This window comes from Gossypium hirsutum, chromosome A09 (genome assembly GCF_007990345.1).
Source record: "Gossypium hirsutum isolate 1008001.06 chromosome A09, Gossypium_hirsutum_v2.1, whole genome shotgun sequence".
Lineage (NCBI taxonomy): Eukaryota > Viridiplantae > Streptophyta > Magnoliopsida > Malvales > Malvaceae > Gossypium > Gossypium hirsutum.
In genome coordinates, this window is record NC_053432.1 from 80,553,814 (window position 1) to 80,576,794 (window position 22,981).

The window sequence follows — 22,981 nt, forward strand, 5'->3', positions numbered from 1 at the left end:
TCTCCTCATTGGAGGACTCGAGAGATCTCACAACCATTTCTTTGTCTGAGTTGGTTAACTCACTTTATGCACTTGAGCAGAGAAGAGCAAGTAGGCAGGAGGAAAGACCTGAAGGTGCTTTTCAAGCAAAGGTCAAAGAAGGCTCCAGCTCAAGTCAGAAAGCTAAGAAGCCTTGGTTTGAAAAGAGGGAAAGATCAAAGAAAGATGTCGGTAGAAGGAGGTTTCCACCATGCGTTCACTGCAAGAAGACTAACCATTTGGAGAAGTATTGCTGGAACAAACCAGACATCCAATGCAAGAGCTGCAAGCAGTATGGTCATCATGAAAAGATTTGTAGAAATCAAGAAAAGTCACAAACTCTGCCAGTACAAGCCAAGACTGCTGAAGATCTTCAAGCTCAGGAGGAGCATGTCTTCACTGCCTCATGTTCTACAACCACAAGCAAATCCAAATGCAGTTGGCTTGTGGATAGTGGCTGCTCACATCACATGGCATCAAATGAGAGCCTGTTCAAGGATCTTGACAGGAGTTTTGCTTCAAAGGTCAGAATAGGCAATGGGAATCTGATTGAAGCTAAAGGCAGAGGTGATGTTGTGATCAACACTAGTTCAGGTAACAAGGTTATTTCAGATGTGCTTTATGTACCTGAAATAGATCAAAATCTACTTAGTGTAGGTCAGCTGGTTAAGAAAGGCTACTCTCTAGTTTTCAAGAATGATTCTTGTGTTATTAATGATATTCTTGGTAGAGAAGTTGTTTCAGCACCCATGGCAGATAGGTGTTTTATGTTGGATGTGAGCCAACTTGAGAGAAGAGCCTATACAAGTTCAGTTGACAATGCTGATCTGTGGCATAGAAGATTTGGCCATGTCAATTTCAGGTCACTCAATTTGCTGCACAAGATGAGTTTGACAGAGGACATGATTAAGGTTGATGCAAATGAGTCTGTTTGTGAAGTATGTCAGCTTGGTAAACAGGCCAGGTTGCCTTTTCCAGTAAACCAAGCATGGAGGGCTCGAGAAAGACTTGAATTGGTGCACTCAGATGTCTGTGGACCAATGAAGACTCCTTCACTGAATGGCAGTAAGTATTTTATACTGTTTATTGATGATCTGACCAGATTTTGCTGGGTTTATTTCATGAAACAAAAGTCAGAAGTGTTTGAAGTTTTTGGAAAGTTCAAGGCATTGGCAGAAAATCAAATAGGCTGCAGGATTAAGGCCTTGAGGACAGACAATGGTTCTGAATACTTGTCTGAAAGATTTCAGAAGCTATGTGAGCAGGCTGGGATTCATCATCAATTGACCACAGTGTATACTCCTCAGCAAAATGGAGTATGTGAAAGGAAGAACAGAACAGTGATGAACATGACCAGGTGTTTGTTGTTTCAAAGCAAGCTTCCAAACATTTTTTGGGCTGAAGGTGTCAACACCTCAGTGTACCTGCTCAATAGGCTGCCAACACATGCTTTAAATGATAAAACTCCTTTTGAAGCATGGTATGATCTTAAACCAACAGTTTCCCATTTAAAAGTGTTTGGTTGCATGTGTTTTGTACTTGTCCCTGCAGAAAGAAGAACCAAGCTTGAGAAGAGATCAGTTCCTGGTATATTTGTTGGCTACAGTAGCTGCAAGAAGGGCTACAGAGTATTTGATCCTTCAACCAAGAAGATTTTGGTAAGCAGGGATGTCAAATTCGATGAAGGAAGGTTTTGGAGTCTAGATGGCTCTAACACAAGTCAGTTTGAAGAAGAGCAGATTGACAACAATCTGGAATTGGCAGAAAATGAAGTCAGTAATGCCAATGTAGATGATACTCCTGTGAGAGGGACCAGGTCTATTGCTGATATCTACCAAAGATGCAATGTGGCCATTGTTGAGCCTTCAAGCTATGAAGAAGCTGCAAGAAGCAAGAGCTGGAAGAAGGCTATGGAGGCTGAAATCGACATGATCCATAAGAATGACACTTGGGATCTGGTAGACAGACCTGATCAGAAGAAGGTCATAGGTGTCAAATGGGTTTTCAGGACCAAATTCAATGCTGATGGCTCTTTGAACAAGCACAAGGCAAGGCTTGTGGTGAAAGGGTACAATCAACAGTTTGGCATTGATTTTGAGGAGACATTTGCTCCAGTAGCAAGGCTGGACACCATAAAGCTCCTGTTTGCTTTGGCTGCACAGAAACAGTGGAAGGTCCATAAAGAGGAGATTTATGTTGAACAGCCTGATGGATTTAAAGTCCAAGGAAAGGAGGACAAGGTTTACAAGCTGAAGAAGGCACTCTATGGACTAAAACAGGCTCCTCGAGCCTGGTATGACAGGATAGATGCTTACCTGTCTAAGCTCAATTTCGAGAAAAGTTTGAGTGAGCCAACTTTGTTTATAAAGAAGTCTAAAGATGAGACTTTGCTGATTGTCTCAATATATGTAGATGATCTATTAGTGACTGGAAGCAGGGTCGATTTGATTCAGGAGTTCAAGAAGAATATGCAAGACATGTTTGACATGACAGACTTGGGAATCATGACTTACTTCCTTGGTATGGAAGTAGACCAGTCTGATCAAGGCATTTTTATCAGCCAGCATGCATTTGCCTTGAAAATTCTCACTAAGTTTCATATGGAAAACAGCAAACCAGTGAGCACACCATTAGCTGTGGGAGAGAAACTAAGCAGCTTTGGAAATGAAGAAAAGGTAGATGAAAAGGAGTATAGAAGCCTGATTGGATGTTTACTTTACTTGACAGCAACCAGACCTGACCTTATGCATTCAGTTAGTCTACTGTCTAGATTCATGCACAGCTGCAATACAACTCATTTGAAAGCAGCAAAGAGAATACTCAGGTATGTCAAAGGTACTTTGAAGTTTGGTGTAATGTTCAAGAAAGGAAGTGAGCTGAAATTAACTGGCTACTCAGATAGTGACTGGGGTGGATCAGTTGATGATATGAGAAGTACTTCAGGCTACTTCTTTACACTTGGTTCGGGAGTTTTCAGTTGGAGTTCAAAGAAGCAACAAACTGTTGCTCAGTCTACTGCTGAAGCCGAATACATAGCAGCAGCTGCAGCAGTGAATCAAGCCATTTGGCTTAGGAAGTTGCTATGTGATTTGAATGAAGAACAGCTCGAGCCTACTGAAATTTTGGTGGATAACCAGTCAGCAGTTGCCATCTCTAAAAATCCTGTTTTTCATGGCAAAACCAAACATTTTAAGCTCAAGTTTTACTTTGTTCGAGAAGTTGTCCAATCCAAAGAAGTGAGTCTAATACATTGCAGCTCACAAGATCAATTGGCTGACATTTTGACAAAGCCTCTTGGCACAATCAGGTTTGAATTTCTAAGGAAATCAATTGGTGTTTGTTGCCTACAGTCCAAGGAGGAGTGTTGAACATGGACTGTAAAGCAACAAAGGAGCAACTTGGTGCATTTTGTTTATTTTGTTTATTTTGTTTATTTTTAATATTTGTAATCTTTTGTAATTGAAACAAGTTGGTGTGCAACTTGGTTTCATAATGATAGCTATAATTGAAACAACATAATGATAGCTAATATGCTTTCATCTTTTTAATTATTAATTGACAAGTTGCCAAATTTAGTGGAAATTGTTAGGTAAACATTCCACTTTTGTAACTCTATATTTTGAAATGAAATGAAAATGGTATTATCATTCGGTTTCAATCAAACATATTTTTTTTTCCTTTTGCTTGTTAACCGAGAGCTTATGCTCTTGATGCTTTGTGTTTTTCTGCTTGCTGTTTGAAGAGCTTATGCTCTTAGTGTTTCATTGTTTGGTTGTTGCTGCCATTTTATCCAACAGCTTTGATTCCAGTTTTTGCTTCCTACATTCAGCTGACCTTCAAAAATATTTTGAAGCATGCAAAGCAAATCTCTCAGGTTCATATTCAGGCTTAGCTCTGTTCAATACTATTTCTCTTCTCAATTCCTATCACCATTTTTTTATTAGGCCAAAAGGAAAAAGTAACATTTCACACGTATGGTCATTTTAGTTAGTAAGGTTTCCTGAGTATGGGTTAGTAGGTTTCTCGTGCCTTTGATGAATTCATGATTGATCATTCAAATATATAGAAAAGTTAGAAGAAAGTTAAGACATAAATGTTTGGGACATGTACTCATATTGAATAGTCACCCTCGAACCTCAGTAATATAGCTTCCAATAAAAGGTTTGTGCATGTAATATCTGAGCAACCGATTTGGTTTTTGACAGGCAATGATAGTTAGGGGGTTCAGGGGTGACAGTAATGCTCATAAGCTCCACTTCTTATCAGACTCATCAATTGGGATGGCAAATTTAATTGCTGTGGTATGCTGGATTAGTGTTACGAGTGCAGCCCCATTGTCCGAGTATTTACTTGTCTGATAAGTAATTAATTATACCATCTTCATCTCCTCACCATGGTAATTCTCTCTCCAAAGTTGCTGTAGAGTGTTGACCTTTTTCTTTTCTTTTTTTAAATTTTGGTCTTATTTTCACTCACCATTGGTGACATTGTGATGTAAATGTTTTTGCATATGAACGGTTAAGAAGAGCTATGCAGTTAGTTGAAGTGAAACACAATCGATTAGTAGTGATCACAGACACAGATAATGGATGTCAGAAACAGACTCTTCAACAACCATTTGGGGCTCATTTAATATTCGAAGCATTTGTAAATTACTATAAATTATGGCATATTATTTATGCATAGAGACAGTAGAGTATTATATTCATTATCGATTCCACCCTTCATTATATCAAATTTTCTACTTTGGCATTTAAATTTTGATTACAGTATATTCTAAATCTATTTGAAATTTGTTCTTTTTTACTTCTATTTCAAGAAATTTAATCCTTTTAATTTTTATATTTAAAATACAAATTCAATTGTTAATATTTTAAAATTATTCAATTAAATTCAAAATCATTTCTATGAGTACTTTTTTTTTATTTCAAAATATTTTTATTTAACGCTTAAGTTTTGAAGAAAAAAAAGTAAAGGAACTAAAAATGTTAAAAGTAGAGGAATAGCAAATTTTATACTTTTTCTTTTTGGCCCATTTTAGTACTTCAATTTTGTCCACCCACTTAGCACGTGATGTTAACGGTACTAACGAAACAGCAGGATGTGCGGATCCTACCATAACGTGTCACATGGTAAAAAAGAGTATCAATTTGGATACACTTGATAGAAGGAACCTTAAACTTCAAACAGAACATCAGAGAAACAAATTTGTTGAGGGTTTGTTTTTCACTCTTTGGTCCTATGATGTGGCATCTAAGAACAGATAGACCCATGCATGTTAACACGTACCTCTCCTAAGATTAGCACGTGTCCTTCTAGTATGAGTTTATCTGCATGGTGACAAAGTGCATTGGCGAACCATAGTAGCGAAGTGCACGATAGCGAACTACCTACTTATTGAGGTAAGAAGAGATGGGCTGGTCCTGGGCGAGTAGAGGGTCGGTTCAGGAACGGATAATAGCGAACACTATAACAATTTGTCCCCCGCCTAGTCGAAAAAGATTTACAAAGTGGCTCTTCTGAGAGCTTGCAGAAGCAAAACATGGGATCTTTGAATTAAAACTTACTGGATACGCCTAAAACTCATTATGTACGACTTACCCTGCGGCATGAGGATACAGCTGTAAAAAATCAATAGGGCCTTGTTCTCTAAAGAAACAAACCGTCAGATTTTGAGTCTCTTTAAAATGGCCTACATTTAACACTAAAACTATCCAACCTCTTGGATTTCGAATTTCCTGGGAAAGAAGTGTCATTGAGAAGAAGAATCGACGTTCAAAGGTCGAACTCTGAAATTTTCCATTCGTTGTTCTGATTACTCTAGGTTTAGTAGGTCGTTACTACCTGGCCACGACAGGGCCATCTCTTCTTACCTCAATAGGTAGGTATTTCACTATCGTGCAATTCGCCACTACGGTTCACTTATGCACTTCACCACCATGCAGGCGAACTCATACTAGGAGGACACATGCTAATCCTAGGAGAGGGTACGTGTTAACATGCATGGGGCCTAGCTGATCCTAGTACGTCACATCAAAGGACCGTACCTTATAGATACGGAAATGGATCCTCATGAGAAAGAGAGAGAAAAACAAACACTCAACAAAACAACACTCAACAAAATTACATCTGCAATTAGATCGATAAGAAAACAACACTCAACAAAATTACATCTGCAATTAGATCGATAAGAAAACATACTCTTACATCCAATTTGAAACATATAACTACTCAGTGCCTGCGAGTATGTATACAGCAAAACAGCATTCAAAGTTAAAACTACATTAGCAGAACAAGTTGAAAATAATTAATGACAGATTAACACGCTGATAAACATATTGCAACGCTAAAAAACATGACATGATTTGAGTAAAAATTATCAGAAAGTGGAACTAACTGTAACTTAATCAATTAGAAGGTTTAAGAGTGACGACAACGATGACCGGAACCAACCAAAACAGTGAGGAAAATTTGTAGCTGAACATGCTAAAACTCCATCAGTAGCCCAAGTTGGGAGTTATACTTTTCAATGAAACACTGCAACCTGCAGCCCATCTTAAAGATTTAATGAAATGAATCATATTCCAAATCAAGCACTCCTTTTACGTTCCTATCTGTAAAGATTAAACAATAATATACAGGAGCAGAAGAGCATCTTTAAGACCAGTCACCTAGGATGCCTAAAGGTGCAAAATGCTAAGTGCCATCCAAGTATATTCACCCCATAACGCAATAAGATTTCACCACTTTTTGATACAGACACAGGTGTCAAAAACATTTCAGACCTTTCATACGGTAAGTATGGAATACTAACCAGCTTAGTCCAAGACTCTCTCTTTCCATATTCTTTCATAACCCAAACATCAGCATACAATTTCCTATAACTACAAAGCACACATAGACATCCATCCAAGACCCCTAATGTCCTCTCATCCACACCGTCGCCATAGCACGGTTGGGTCACTTCCTTATATGTCTCCCGAGCCAAATCAAGGGAGACAATAGAAAAATCCCCATCTTGTCCACTAAAAACAGCCCAATTCAAAGTACCATCCACATGTTTCCCAGCTTCATTAGAAAAGACCTCGAACGGGAAATCCTGAATCCTTCTCCAACAATTAGTTCTCAATCAACAAACATTAACTATTCTGGGATAAGAAAAAACCCCCAACAATCTAATAATCATCAACGGAAGCATCAAAACCAAACCTATAAACAGTATAACCCTCCTTTTCTTAAACCCTATATCAGGCAACCTTTTGGAAACCCTTAAAGTCGGGTTTAATAAAAGGACTGTATTTTCTCTAATAGTTATGCAAACCAAACCATTACATGAGCCCACAATTCAATCACTATGACACTCATTCTTCGATGGGTATTCGATTTCCGTGGTATTAACATTTGGGTCTTTGAATATAGATTTAAGGGTAAGGGAGCATGACTTGATGGTGGATCCGGTTTGGGTGCGGGGGGCGATGTCTGCAATGTTGATTAAGACTCGTTTTTTGGAGAATTCGGGGTCGTTTTGGGTTCTTTTGAGGTGCTTTTTGATGGAATTTGTCAGCTATGAGGGATTTCCAGGATTTGGAAACGCACCTGAAACGGAGGAGGGACTTAACGGGTAAATTCGAGAGGATTTCAAAAATTATTTCTTGTGGAAACGAAGGCCGAGGAAGACTGCCGTTTCTCGACCGTTTGGGGGATTGAGCAGAAACGTGGCTTTCGTGCTGCGGTGATTCAGGGCTGTTCCGTTTCTGGGATTGTTCATTATAAGAGGTTGAGTGCAGTTCTTGACTCGGTGAGCCAAGTCGTTGATTTGGTTGGGCCGGGGTTGATTCTTGGTTTTGGTTTTCCATTTGCCGGAACTTAATTGTTCAAATCACTGTCGCATTGGAGTGGGGCATCTAAAAAGAAAACGAGAAGGGGGAAAATCTGTTCGGTCATTTATATACATATATATTTAGGAGGTTAAATTTTGCTTCGGTGTCTACTAAACTTGTTCATGGGCAAAAGCTCGTCTGTGAGAGGATTTGATCATTAAAAACTGAGTTGTAATCAACTATTAAAAGTCGTTTCTGGCTGAGTACAAAAGGGGGCCGTAGTTTTAGGTTAGAAGGCTTTAGTTTAGATTTTTATTTCATCTTTTTAGTTTAGGGTTAGAGTTTTCTTCTCTATGTGTTTAGGGCTTAGTTTATTTTTCTAGTTTTAGTGGTAGATAGTAATTAATTACACTGTAGTTAGTGTTTATTTACTTGTTTAGTACCTTAAACTCCTTGTAATTTCAATTTAATCCTTAGAATTAATGCAACTTAATTTCCTTTTAGTTTCATCATTAAAAATTTGATTTTTAAGTGTTCTTTTACATTTCCTTTGTTGTCATTTTCTTTATCTTCAAGTTTGTTTAAAAAAAAAACCCATCTTTTCTCTTTTCTCTTGCATTTACCCTTTAGCATTTTTTTATGTTGTTATTGTGTTCTTGTTTGCTTAAGTAGAAGCATGAGTGGCTAAATCTTTGGTATTTGGTTAATAGAAGTGTTGTTTAGTTAGTCTTTGGGTCAGAGATTAAATTGTAATAAATGGAACTAAATTAAATAAATTTCAAAATTTATTATTGACGTCCTTCAAGGAAAATTAAGATAAGTAAAACAAAGTTTAGTTCATGTGTGAAAATCAATCAATTACTGTAAAGCTTAATTTTTACTCATCATCAAAACACAAAGTCCAATCAATTTCATGCTCAAATGAATGATCAAATAACCACAAAAGATGCAAGGGTTGAGAAATGATTAGTGACTCATAAAGAGGTCCTTGATGGAGGTGATGGTTGCAGGAATATTAACAGATCATGAGCCCAAATTAGTATTATGCACTTTGACAACTAAAAACATGTAAATATATTTAATACTTTGAAGGAAAACTTAAAATAACAATGTAGGTCATTATATCTTTTTGGAATGAAGATAAAAGTGCAACAAAAATAAAGAACAAAAGAACAAAACAAGAAATAACAACTAAGCTAGAAAAGGAAAAACCTAGAAAGCTAAAAATAGTCGAGGAAATAAAAGATGTTGAAAAAAAGTTGATAAAAGTATCTCCGTTATGCCATAAATATGCCTTAAATACATTAAATTCCTTAATCTTAGCATTGACAAAAAAGACCTTAAAAGATGTGATGACTTGAGTTAAGTTTGACACAAAATTGCCCTGCATTTTTTCACTTGTCAAACTTCGGTGCTGCAATACCCATGTCAATTGGGACAAAGTTGCCTTGGGGGCACTTGGTGTGCCACAACCTAGACGATAGGCCACTGATTCTTTAACTTCGACAATTGGCTTGGAGACTCAACTTTGAGAACTTTTAGTCATGATTGCGAGGCATAATGTCATGACACCACATACTTAGTGTTGCGACTTCAACAGCAGGCTAATCCAAGTTGGGTTTTTGGTGAAATTCGCTTCCTTGAGGTGATGGAGGGTTTGTGTCGTGATCCCCACAACAATTGAGGTCCTTCTTCATGTTTGGCTTTAATCATCTCCCTACAAAAACTCAAATCAATTATTAGACAAACTTTAGACAAACTAAAAAATGAGAGAGAACTTTAATTTGTTGGCAATTATTGGTGGAAATAAATGTTTTAGTTGACACCTTAAAGTTTGTAGAAAACGGATCAACGTTACCCTTGATTATAAGTTTTAATAATTTTATTATAGGTTCTAATTATTTTTTTTGACATAATGTTTAAAATTAGACATAACTCCTCACCAATCCATAAATAGGAAGATAATGCGCTTTAACGGACTTAAATTCACGTCTTATTATTGTAGTGGCCACAATGTCTACAATTGACATCTATAAAAGACTATTTAAAACATAAAAAGAAAAAAGAAAAAGAAAACATAGATGTTTTATGAAAGTATGAACTTTCAAATTTTACATAATGCAATATTAATGTGTAAAAGGCTTAAGCAAATGTTGTTGGGATGCCGTCAGCTTTGGCATTTGCATTCCCATTCCCATTAAAGCCATAATAATCCATAAAACAACCAAACTTATTTTCGTATACATATGATATGACCCCATAAATAGTAGTGTAATTTGATGGAAGGCTAATTTCACAAATAGTGACCCAGCTTAGTACTACTACTTTTTTTACTAATGGTAGCATAATTACTGCCCAAAATCTTGAAGCTTTGTTTAAGGATATCCATCTCACGTTTCATCTCATATCCTGCCTTCTCCATTGAAGCTAATCGAGCTTTCAAACTTTGTATTGTTTCTTCTTTGCTCTTTAGTTCCTTCTTCATATCTTCTATCATCTCCTCTTCCTCTGTTTTCCAATTGATTGCATCTTCTACATTCAATCATTTATTTTTGTTCAACTTTTTAACTATGTAGCAATGATTGAAGCTTTCCAAATGAAAATTCACTACCAAAATCTAGATTTTTATCAGTGATATTCAACAAATCTAGACTCAGATGCCAACATTTGTTATGTTTTTTTTTTTGAATATTTGATGCCCTTTTATTAAATGAGAAAATTGCTTTGTAGCTCTTCCAAAATATTAAATCATTCAATTTAAGCTTTGGTTAAATGAAAAAAAATTACACTTTTCACCCTTTCAAAAACTACAAAAAAATAGTCATTTTGTTTGACTCAAATTACATTTTAGCCACTTATATTTAAAATATGTTATGTTTTAGTCACTTACGTTATCATTTTGTTACGAAATAGTTACTCTATCGTTAAGCCCTATTACTTTCTTAATGACAGTCTAAATAGATTTTAAATGTCAACTTTAATGTCCATTTGAGACAAGAATAAATTTTTAATTAAATAAATTTAATTAATTAAAAAATTTAAATTAATTTGGAAAAAAAATCCTTCACCTCTTTTTTTTTCTCAAAAAAACTATTCTCATCCTAGTTGATCTAATAGAATATTCAAATTGACATTTAAAACTCATTTGAACTGTCACCTATGATTGCCGTTGGTAAAGGAACTTAACAACAGAGTAACGACTTCGTAACAAAATAATAACGTAAGTAACTAACATGTAATATTTTAAATATAAGTGATTAAAATATAATCTAACACAAACAAAAGTAACTATTTTTATAATTTAGTCTTTGTTAAATTGTACAAATATTAATTTTCTTGAAAGGATTCATGGAAGCTTTAAATGACCCAATTGAAAGTAATTAAAGAAGTGAAAGAATATATTGAAAATGTGAGAGTTGAAATAATTAAAGATAGGTACCATGAGTTCTTTGAATGAGATCATCAAGCTCAGTCCTGATGGCAAGATAGAGTTGTTTCCATTTCTCCACAACTTCATCCCTCCTTGCCCTTTCCTCTTTCATTTGCTCCAATAAGTAACTTGTCCCAAGCAATGGCCACCCTTTGTCACATTTCTGAACCATCACCATAGATGAACCACCTTCTTCCATTTTCTTTATCTTCTCTTCTTTCTCGTCCACTAACTTCCTCAACACCTTCACTTCCTCCTTTAACTTCTTCCTCTCTTTAACCCACTCAGCCTCTTTGCATGCATAAACCATCACTTCTTTCTCATAATACCCTCCCACTCTTCCCTCTTGGAGAAGCCTCATTTTGTCTGTCATCAATACCTTCACATTTCTCCTCTCATGGCATGGCTTCCTCTTTTTCTTGCTATTAGAGGCTCCCATGGTTGAAGAAAATAATGGGAAAGTGAGACAGGTTTTTAGAGTGTTTTTTTTTGGGGGGGGGGAGGGGGGGATTAGGAATTAGAGAAAACAAAGTGTGTGAATGACATAAATTCCCTTACCACAGAGGCTCCTCAATTAATGAAGAAAAACAATAAAAAATAACAATGCCCCTTTATCCCCCACATAGAAAAAAAAACAATATTTGTGATTAATTTGTGAGTGATAAACATTGGACAAACTTTCCCTCAAATAATTGATAGGAGTGTGAAAAAAAGACCCGTGAAATAGGCTTTTTCTTCAAGTTTACAATAAGATGAACACACAAGACAATATATGCAAAAATAAAGGAAGATAGTGGGATTGGAAAGGGCAGACAGCCCTTCACTACCCAAATCACTTTTTGAAGCAAAGATATATACACAATCTAATTATTACTAGTTTAATTCTGTGATTATTAAATACATAAATTAAAAGAAATTGTGCCATGTTAATGGTCCTACAGTGTTCAATAGGACACTATTGTAACTTGCACCAAAGAAAGTACTATCCCTTTTCATGTGACCTTTTTCTTTCATTAAATGCATGGCAGTAGTAAATAAAGTTGTTCATTTAAATTTATTATATTTATAAATAATTAAATTTATAATTTAGAAAAAAAGCTTAAAGAATGTACTGATAATCCAATTAGGCTTGGTTCCCAATTCCCAATTTCTAAAATCATTTGATTTGATAGGAGCCGACCTTTAATTTTGGTGAACTAAAGTTTAGGTGCAACCAAAAATCATTCTAAAGTAATTGTGTATGTGCTATAGAAGTTGTGAATATGATGTTCCAATGCCAGCTTTAGGTGGCCCTACATTCTTTCAAGGACATGATTAGAAAGCTTCATAATTGAGCAATTTTCTCTGTTAAATACCTCAATATTTAGCTCGTGAACAAGGTCTAATCTCACATTTATAAATAGGCAAAAAACTCTTTTGCCTATTTTACAAACTGAGAAATTTCTACACAGGTGCTATAATGTTACTTGAGAAAAGAGCCAAAAGTTGAATAGAAGGATATGATGGGTATCATTTTCATTGGAAAAAAAGGGGAAAAAATTTATCTACCATTCATTTCCAATCTTCTTCACCTACAATTTACTGTTTGAATGCAAATAATTTTCTGAGATATTTTTCCTGAGAAAATTCTGCTATCCAATCAGGATTTTGGTGTACAATTCCTCCCCTCCCCTATAGTTTAGGGTAGCAAATAGACTTGAATTTTTCAAAGCTTACCAAAACAGCATGATTTCATGTACCAACACAATTCATTTATGATCACACCTTACCCCCCTCGGATTCCCTGACTGCAAGAAAATATAAAAAGGACTTTGAGTGCTATTAGATGCTTGGAAAGTGTACATCAATGCCAGTTTACAAACTACATGTCCATTTCACATTAATTTGGAGAATGGGGAATTTGGAGCTTTACTAATTTCCTACAGAATAAATAAATATACTAAATTAGTCAAAAGAATTGGATAAGGACTAGGTGTGTTTGTTTTTTCCTGGGTTGGGAGGATGTGAAAATTTTAACTAAAAAAATTCACTTTCCAATGAATTTTACTATCCAATTCAATTATTTGCAACTTCATTAATCTTAATATCAAACAGTCACCCGGAGTACAAAATAAGTTTACGTTAATTAAATTAATAAAACTATAAAAATAAAATCATGATTTTTTTTTATGTTTTATACTTTTTAATATATTTTATATATTATATACGGATCCAAATATCCATAAGTTTAAACACCATAATTATGAAAGATAATATCTCTTACTGTTTTTTCTCAGGCCATAATTTAATCTATTTTTTTAATTTTAATATTGTACATATTACATATGTTATTATTAATTAATTTTAAATTATAAATTTATTTTTAAACATATTTTTGTGATCTAAATTTATCGTTTCTATATATATACTCATGTGATACGATTTCTAGTAATACTAATGATCATTATTCTCAAAGGTAAAGAGGATCAAGGTAAAACTATAAAATATTAGAAGGGTTAAATCTAAAAATTTTGTGTTAAAAGGACTTAAATTATGAATTATTAATTTTTAAAAGAGCCAATTTTTTTATTTAAGAATAAAAAAGGCTTAAAATTAAAATTTTCATTTAGCTAGAGACCAAAGCCCTCTTGGTTATCCTTATTTTAATTTTTGCTAGTAAAACTTTAGTAATACATTTAATTATTCAAATTATTTTCGTATGAGTTTTTTTGTGACGAAACTTCAAAATATATTAAATCCTGTTTGTAGAGTTAAAAAATTCTATTAATAGTGTACATAATATTAAATTTTTTTATATCTAAAAATCATATTAAATTTTAGATAAATTTAAAGTTGAATTAGATCCAACAGGTGAACGAAGATAAGGTCTTTCAACATTAATTTTATTATTGTTCACCTAAATTTAACTATGGATTATAGATACTTTAAAGGCAAATTCACCCATTTAGCTTATTCTAGTAATACGTTTAACAATTTGATTTCTTTATTTTGGACACGAGACCCGAATAAAATATTTCAACGGAGACAGGGGCTTCCAAGGTTGTTCGCCTAGCCATGAATTACGTTCTACTTTCTCAATTACGTGGTTTTGGTTTTTTGCGAGGAAGATTCAAAGTACCTTCTTACATTGCCACGACTCTTAGCCATGCTTTTCTTTTTTAGGTAAACTATAAAAATAATTATTTTTATTTGTTTCAAATTACATTTTAATCACTTATGTTTGAAATGTTATATTTTAGTCACTTATGTTATCATTTTGTTACGAAGTAATTACTCTACCGTTAAGCTCTATTACCTCCATAACAGCAGTTCTATGTGACAGTCCAAATAGGTTTTAAATGCCAACTTGGATGTCCTATGTAGCAGTCCAAATTAAATCTATTTAATTAAAAACTTATTTTCATCCCAACAACTAGACATCCAAGTTGGCATTTAAAACACATTTAGACTGCCACGTAAGACTGCCCTTACGGAGGTAACGAAGTTTAACGGTAGAGTGACCAATTCGTAACAAAAAAATAACGTGAGTGACTAAAATGTAACATTTCAAACATTAGTGACTAAAATATAATGTGAGGTAAACAAAAGTGACTATTTTTATAGTTTACCTTTTCTTTTTACATTTTATAAAAAAATGATGAATTTTATCCCTTTACTATACCTCAAATTTAAAATTAATTTTTATTCTCGGATGTCTATAATAACTTAGTCCTTATTTTTTTATAATGCATAGTCAAAATAGTTAACGTTGTTGACTACTGTAATTAAATTTTTTGCATGAATGTTTTTAAAAATATTATTTTAACAAAAAAAAAGTTATCTTGGAATGAGTTATCAAAATTATTAACTGTACTAATTATTTTGATTAACTAATGACATAATTTTTTCTTTTTTTTAGTTATTATAAGATAATAGTAAAATTTAGTCTTTATACTTTAATTAACATAATTTAGTCATTTACTTTTACAATGTCATTAATTACTCCAAATAATTTACATCATGTGATAGTTATCTTATTACTTTACCATCACATCCTTTCCTTTGTATGTTAACAAGTGTCCAAGAATAAAAAAATTATTTATAGTTGAAAGATTAAAAATGATGTTTTCAACTATCAACCTTTTGTTTACATATATATTTATAAACATGACAAAATGACATGCCAACAGAAATTTTTTAATAGATTATTATTATACTACGCTAAAATTTTAGATTTAATCTTTACTTCAACTTTTTCACATAATTTGATATTTTAATTTTTACAATTTCATCGATTAGCTCGAGTACTTTATTTTGATTAAAATAATATAATTTTTAAAAATTGTTAATACCATTAAATTTATCAATTAAATTCACATATATTGTAATGTTGTTTTGCGTTACATAATTACCATATGAGTGTTTTTTTTCCAATTTCAAAATATAACTCAAGTGAATTTAACAGGAAAATTTAATGGTATTTATAATTTAACCTAAACTTTTAAATTAAAAAAAAAACTAAACCCTTAAAATTTTAAAAGTATGAAAACAAGTTAAAGAAAAAAAGTACTAAAGCTACATTTTAAACGCACATACTAGTTCTAAATTAAATGTTGAAAATGATGATTGGTGTCAACTTATAATGACCTTATCACATCACTTCAGCTATAACTATAACTTTTAGCAAATTTATAAATTTATTGTCCTTTAAATGAAATCAATTTCAAGAATAATTAGTAACATTGTTAAGCTCCTGTACTTAAATTCGATTATGTTACTTTTCTTAACTGACCATTTTTCAGCCATGTGACGTATATTAATATTTTTCTGTTGACACTGATAGCTTTGAAGACTCGTAAATACACTACTACGAATCATTTATGTTCTTTTGTTGGAAAACAAATCCAAACACCAAAAATCTTAAGAGGTGCATGCTTTAATTTAGACTAAGCATAAATCTACTACGCTTTAATTTACACTACTACCTTAATTTTAATCGTCATGAAAGAATCACTTATTTTCATACCAAAAACAATAGATTAAAATATGTTATAGGTACTATACTATTCACGAATTAGTCCTGCATTTTTATTTCTAAAATTAATTCCTCTACTACTAAAATTTCAAAATTTTCAAAATTCAAGTTCAATTACAATGTTAATTTTTGTTAAATTACATGACTACTAAGAGAGCATTTGTTTCTTATTTCAAAATATCACACCAACAAATTTAACGGAAAAAATTAACAAGGTAACAATTTGACCTAAATTTTGAAACATGAAAAATAGAACAATTAAATTTCTGAAAATATCAGTACAGGGATCGATGGCATATTTTAACCAAATTAACAATATAATCAAGTTAAATGTTAAATGCATAACTTTAGCACTCCACAGCCGACCTGATCACCGGATTCAAATATGAGACACTATATTCGTTGTTGAAACAACTTGAACCATCTTCTATTTCAAATCAAATACAAATATCAAGCTTTTATCACATTATACAAAACATTCATTTTGATTAAAAACAAATTCAAGTCATTTTAAACACTTTAGAATCATTTTTAAACAAGTTCTAGGTGCTTGGGGATGATCGAGACCAAGTTCGGGTCTACGGGAGTCGAAACAAGTCAAAATAGGGGAGGGATCGTATCTGTAGAAGTCCCTGCTACTGATTTACTTGTACCGATACATCTTAGCACTTGCATCGGTAGAAGTTTGTCAGGATCCAAAAAACACCCTAAAACACACCTCATTTGACCTAAAACAATACCAAATCATTTCTAAACATTATGAAACACTAAATACAAGTTTTAAACACCATTTAAGCATCTTTAAACACATTCAAACATAAGCCTTCAAACACGAACATCACTTTACCAATTTCATACTTCAATTTTATCTACTTGACATGGAAGCAACCAATGACTGATAGCATAGCAATAATTTAAGATCATGCATCTCAACTTAATCACATAATCATATCATCGAACATTTAGATTATTGAACATGTTTAACTTGAATATTTTGAAGCATAGAAGATACCAAGGCATCATAATTGACTCCAAAAACTAAATTACAACACTAGGTACAAGCCGACTCTATTTTAGCATTCAACTTACGATTCAAACATTACTGAGCTGAGATTTGAAACCTGGATGCTGCCAACCTTCTTGAATCCATGAGACCTAATTGAAATCTGCGCACAGAAACAAACAAATCCACACACTAAACAAAAGAGCTCAATGGTGCTAACATAATTCGAAAACAATGTATATAATAAAATTTAAACATATAAATTTGATATAAAATCATTTTTAACAAGTGTATATCAAGGAATCTTTGTTTCATGTTCTTTACTAAAACTGTCATACCAAATTCATGCTTGAGTTAAGTCTCATATAACATCATCTCATTATGCCTTTAATGCCATGCACGATCATATCTAGTATCATCAATTAGATTTAAGCATAACATCAATACTATCTCAATTTAATTAATAATCATATGGCATTCTCATACCACTATTGATATCTCAACATCATGATTCAAAAGGCATTTCATATAAAAATATTCATTTTCTCATTTCATGATCGAATCGATTGATTCATTTTATAACCATATCGGCCCTCGGGGCTCGTAATATCCGAATCGCATGGTTTTTCACATGCTATCTTTCCATGCTTTAATAATTCATTCTCAGTTTCCACAATCAACATTTAACATTAAACTTCTACTGTTATTAAGCAAATCACATGATTTATAATCCCTATTAACCAAACACAGAGTCAAGATGGATACACGGATCAACCAATCATTACACCAAAATAGCTGACACTCAGTGCATCATTGGTACATTTGAAATAATGTGCGCTCTGCGCCTCATCGGTATGAACCGAAGTAATATATGTAAATGTGCCTAGCACCTTATTAGTAAAAACCAAAATAAACCCCATACACTAATCCTATATCATGCCAACTATATCTCACTCTATCCAAGACAGTTAATTGTATTCAATATTTCAAAGTATATATGTTCCACATGTATATATCAAATTCATATCTCTCTAAAATCATTTATCATTTCATAACATTAGTATTCTTTTACATTTCAAATACAATCAATATGGCAATTCACATATCATTTACATGTCAATTTCATGCTTTTATATATCATCTACTTATGTATTCATACTTTCACATATCAATATCACATTTATCTCATAGTTACATTTTCACATCAAGATAAGTATACATACAAATACACAAACTATCATCACATTATAATCATTCATCATATATACTATCATCATAGCTTTCACAAGTCCACAACCATATAATACTTACCAAATCATGAGACAAGTAGGGTCCTTACCTTAATCAAGCTATTTTATAACGAGTCATATATATAATATTCAAATCATGAAACCACAAACCAGATAAAGCTACTCGTCTACAGTTTTCGCCTTTCCTTTATCCCACGACGTCCCGAGTCTTTAGCTACATATGATAATTCAATTATTGACACGATATTAGTTTTCATACAAACACATCAATTAAACATAAATTGCATTTTATTCATTTTAGCCCCTATAAGCCCTAATATCCGAAATGCTTGGATTTTTCAATATCTAATATCAAATCAAAATTTAATTTCATATTTTTTCATTAAAGACCCAAAGCTTTCAATCTACAACAAAATTTTCTAAACGCTTTCACTTTATTTAATTTGACCCCTAATGTCATAAAATTAATTATAGGTTTTAGTTGAATTTCTAATCAAATCCAACACTTTTCTCTACTTTCTAACTTAGTCCTAATATAATTTAAGCTAATCCTTCAAAAATCTATTACTATCAATTTTAATTTCATGAAAACTCATTAATGGAAACTTGGATTTAACTTGACAATTTGGAAATCTAAAACATGGGTATGCAAGACAAAGCTTAGTTGATAAAATATCTACAATAATCTCATGAAAATAACTTGGTTACCTTGGTTATTTGGGACGGAAATTTGAAGAAAACTTAACCTTCTTTTTCTCTTTTCTATTTGGTTTGAGAGGTAGGAGATAATATTTTTGTTTTTCTCTCACCTACTTGCTCACCATATATATATAGATTAACACGGTTATTAACTTAGTTAACTAATAATTAACTATACTTTAGTTAACTAATAATTAACTATACTTTAATAATAGTTAGTGGGAAGTGTTGACATACTTAGCACTTAAATATTGACATGAATCATAAATGGCTCAATAACTCCAAGGTCCCTAGTTTAATTACTTATTAAAGCCTCAAGCATTTTCTAAATTAAAACTTAATAGCGATTGCACTTTTACAATTTAGTCTCTGTACTATAATTAATGATTTTCTCGATTTAATTACTCGACCATTTAATAATATATTCTCATACTAAATGTGTAAATCCTCCATTCATAAACTCAATTTATGGCATCCAGTTTTGAAATCACATTTTTCAACACCAGCTAAAATCGGGTTGTTACAATAACTCTCAATTAAAGCACACTAAATCAATATAAAAATTCCATTCAAGCACTAGTTTAATACACTCACATCAATTATTCATTACATAATTAACTTAGCATGAATCGCCATTAATATATAAATAGACAATTTGACATTCACTTCATAAATAATTATTATCAAGTATCAAGCTAAATGTTGTCATGTCATATATATATAAATAAAAATATGCTAATATCACCATTTAGATGACCAATGACTAATCGTATAGCTCCATTTTTTTAATTAAATTGTCCAATTTTGCCTAATACCAAACTATCAGAATAAGATAATGGAAGTAAGTGACACTGCCTTGCCTATAAAGTGTTGAAACCATCTTTGAGGTGTCCATATGCATATATCAGTAGCATCACCTTTAAGGTGTCGTAGACTCGTAGTACCACTCTAAGGTGCAAGCACTGCTAATTTCTATCCCAATTGGCACGCTAATGTATCCTTGACCTATAGTTTAAGTCCAGGCATTTTACACCCATATTATTTTACGTAGACAATATGCTCAGCATAAGTTAATAGTTTACAAATTCCAAATTCAGTATACTCCTAATATACCATCAATATACCAGTTCCATAAACATAAGCCATCAAATTAAAGACATTTTTTCCATCATGATCAAATATTCAATTTACACCTAATATGCGATCAATATACCAGTTTCCCATAAACACAAGCCATTCAATTCAAGACATTTCTATTATGGCCAAATATTCAATATACAACAAATATGCTATCAATAAACCAATTTTCCATTTTTATCATTTAAATTCAAAGATTAGATATGTCATGTTTCCCATTTCACACAAAAAACAAGAGTTATGTAATGTTTGGATGGTATCAAATGGTAAAAATGAAAAATTGACACATTGATGGCGTATTAGGTATACAACGAATATTCGTCCATGATGGTAATATCTTGAATTCAAGGGCTTGTGTTTATAACTCTTGTAAATGAGCCATACTGTGGATTTTTCTATTCTTCTGTCTTCCAACCTATGCGTGGGAAAGGAATACAAACATGCTAAGCATAAAGCTTAATAGTGCACACTTTAATTTTAGTCACTAAGTGAATAGCACTCTATAGAAATGTGTCTGACAAATATAGTAACACAATCATATATCAAATAAGAAAATCCCAATCAATATACACACTAAATCCATAAAGGTATCCCATTCAACCATTAATTTAATCTTCCCACGTCATTTATTTATTAACAAAATTAATTCTAACATGAATCACCATTAATATACAAATCAATAGATAAACTGACATTCATTTCACAAATAAATGTCAAGTATCAATTCAGACATCATCATGTCATATATATATATAGATATAGGCTTAATAACTTGGACCCCTATACAATAGGCAAATTGTTTGTTCGGCACCTCAAGAAATTTTTTAGTTAGTTTATACCTGCACTTCCATTCCGTCAAGAAAAAGCTCCACACTCACCTTCACCAAAAAATACTCCAACCTGCCTCCACTGTTTCAAAAAGGAAAACACTCCATTCGAAGTGGGGTGGTTCGGAATCCACTGGGCATTTTAAGTTTTGCCATCCCTAGTCTATGGGAAAGGATAAGAGAAGTATTCATTGGAGGAGTTGGAAGAACATTTGTGAGACTAAACTATGAGGAGGTATGGGATTCAAAGATATGTTTGCATTCTACAAAGCTTGTTTTGCTAAGGAGGTAGGGATGGAGACTGCTAAAGAATAATAACTCTTTGGTAATGTGCTAAAGGCAAGATATTAACCAACAACAATTTCTTGGATGCAAACCTCAGACAAAATCCATCATTTACATGGAGCAATATATGGAGTGTGAAGGATGTGGTGGAGGCTGGGGTAAGATGCAGGGTGGGCAATGGTAAAAGCATCCAGGTATGAGATGATAAATGGGTTGCTAGCAATGCTACATATAAAGGGCAAACCACAAGAGATAACACATGCACCATTTTCTAGGTTAATGAGTTAAATAGATACAGAAACTAAGCAGTGGAGATGCAACTTGAACAATAGCCTTTTTCTAATCTTGGAGGATGCTCATAAAATTCATTGTCTTCCTATTAGTGCACATGTATTAGAGGATGAGCTGGTTTGAAATTTGAATAAATACGGAGCATACCCAGTCAAGAGTGGTTATAACATGACATTGGCTAATGCAAGGGAGAATGTAGCTATATCATAAACCACTCAAGAGGAAAATGGGCTAGTTTTTCAAGAGGTTATGGGGGAGATTGCGAAGCACGGTTGGAATCTTGCCTGGAACACGCAGGGATACCTGGTTCTAGAGAAACAAATTCATACACGGACTGAAATGTCGGAAAGAGGATCAAAAGCAATTCATAACTTCATACCTGACGGAATGCAAATCGCTAACACCAGCAAAGCCTCCTAGCCCTGAACCGAGAGTAGCTCTCTAGAAACCTGTGCAAGAACCGACAATTATATTCTACTTTGATGCGGCCGTTGATATAGAACAAATAGTAGGAGTTAGTGGGCATCGTGGACAGAAATCACCGTGGTGAAAGGACTTAGCAGCATGAACGATAAAAACTCCCAATTGGACATAACCACATGCAAGCTACCAAGCACTGAAATTTGCTAGTATTAGGGCCTTTTGACATAGAACCAGAAGGGGATACTTACAATTATCGACGATGGGCCAACTTTGGGACGTTTAGATCCTGCAAATTCGTGAGGGGAATAAGACAGCACATTTGTTAGTTAGCAAAGTTTTAGTTTAGGGGTTTCTGAAAACTGCTTTTGGCTCGAGGAAGAGGCATACTATTTGGCTAATGCTGTTGGAAACAAACGGTCCTTTCTCTAATTAATTAAGCTAAACCAATATTTAGGTTAAAATATGTTCCTAGTCCCTGTAATATTTATACATTTGAAATCTAACCTCTCTATTTTTATTTTTAAGATTTTAATTTTTTTATTTTTCACTTTTCAAATTTTAGATCCAATGATTAACCCGGTTAACCCAGTTAAAAATTTACTATTATGACATTTTGAAGGAAAGAAATACTCATTTAGTAACTATGTAATAAAAAAATAATATTGAATTAAACCTAAATTTGAAGAAAATTTTAACTATATCAATAATTGAACTTACATTTTTCTAAATTTAAAAAATAGAAATATCAAAAAAAAAGTAAAATTACTAAATTTTAAATGTGCAA

General features: G+C 33.0%; 2 protein-coding genes and 1 long non-coding RNA gene across 5 annotated transcripts; all 3 read right to left on the reverse strand.

Moving 5' to 3' along the window:
* Window positions 1-6,620: 6,620 nt before the first annotated feature.
* Window positions 6,621-7,874, reverse strand: LOC107935190 (F-box/kelch-repeat protein At3g23880). The gene is made up of 3 exons (XM_016867757.1): window positions 7,615-7,874; window positions 6,740-7,124; window positions 6,621-6,632 (listed from the first exon to the last, which is right to left on the reverse strand). The coding sequence occupies exons 1-3, from the start codon at window positions 7,872-7,874 to the stop codon at window positions 6,621-6,623; spliced, it is 657 nt and encodes a 218-aa protein (XP_016723246.1).
* A 1,056-nt stretch (window positions 7,875-8,930) lies between these two features.
* On the reverse strand, window positions 8,931-12,093 carry LOC107935213 (uncharacterized). 3 transcript variants are annotated; one of them, XM_016867779.2, is made up of 2 exons: window positions 11,278-12,092; window positions 8,931-9,555 (listed from the first exon to the last, which is right to left on the reverse strand). In XM_016867779.2, the coding sequence occupies exons 1-2, from the start codon at window positions 11,705-11,707 to the stop codon at window positions 9,548-9,550; spliced, it is 438 nt and encodes a 145-aa protein (XP_016723268.1). In that variant the 5' UTR covers window positions 11,708-12,092; the 3' UTR covers window positions 8,931-9,547. The 3 variants fall into 3 exon arrangements, with proteins under 3 accessions (XP_016723268.1, XP_016723266.1, XP_016723267.1); XM_016867777.2 differs by lacking the exon at window positions 8,931-9,555 and adding an exon at window positions 9,816-10,370 and having other exon boundaries at window positions 11,278-12,093; XM_016867778.2 differs by lacking the exon at window positions 8,931-9,555 and adding an exon at window positions 9,816-10,367.
* A 4,591-nt stretch (window positions 12,094-16,684) lies between these two features.
* On the reverse strand, window positions 16,685-22,624 carry LOC107935178 (uncharacterized). The gene is made up of 4 exons (XR_001694153.2): window positions 22,446-22,624; window positions 22,154-22,223; window positions 17,372-17,448; window positions 16,685-17,010 (listed from the first exon to the last, which is right to left on the reverse strand). It is a non-coding gene; the product is annotated as an uncharacterized lncRNA (long non-coding RNA).
* Between the last annotated feature and the right edge of the window lie 357 nt (window positions 22,625-22,981).

Coding starts and splice junctions, on each gene's coding strand:
- LOC107935213 (XM_016867777.2), bottom strand. CDS start 11,707: ATGGGAGCCTCTAATAGCAAGAAAAAGAGGAAGCCATGCCATGAGAGG. Junction 10,371..11,277: donor TCTCATTCAAAGAACTCATG/GTACCTATCTTT, acceptor GATTGAATGTAG/AAGATGCAATCAATTGGAAA.
- LOC107935190 (XM_016867757.1), bottom strand. CDS start 7,874: ATGGAAAACCAAAACCAAGAATCAACCCCGGCCCAACCAAATCAACGA. Junction 7,125..7,614: donor AAGTCCCTCCTCCGTTTCAG/GTGCGTTTCCAA, acceptor TTGTTGGAGAAG/GATTCAGGATTTCCCGTTCG.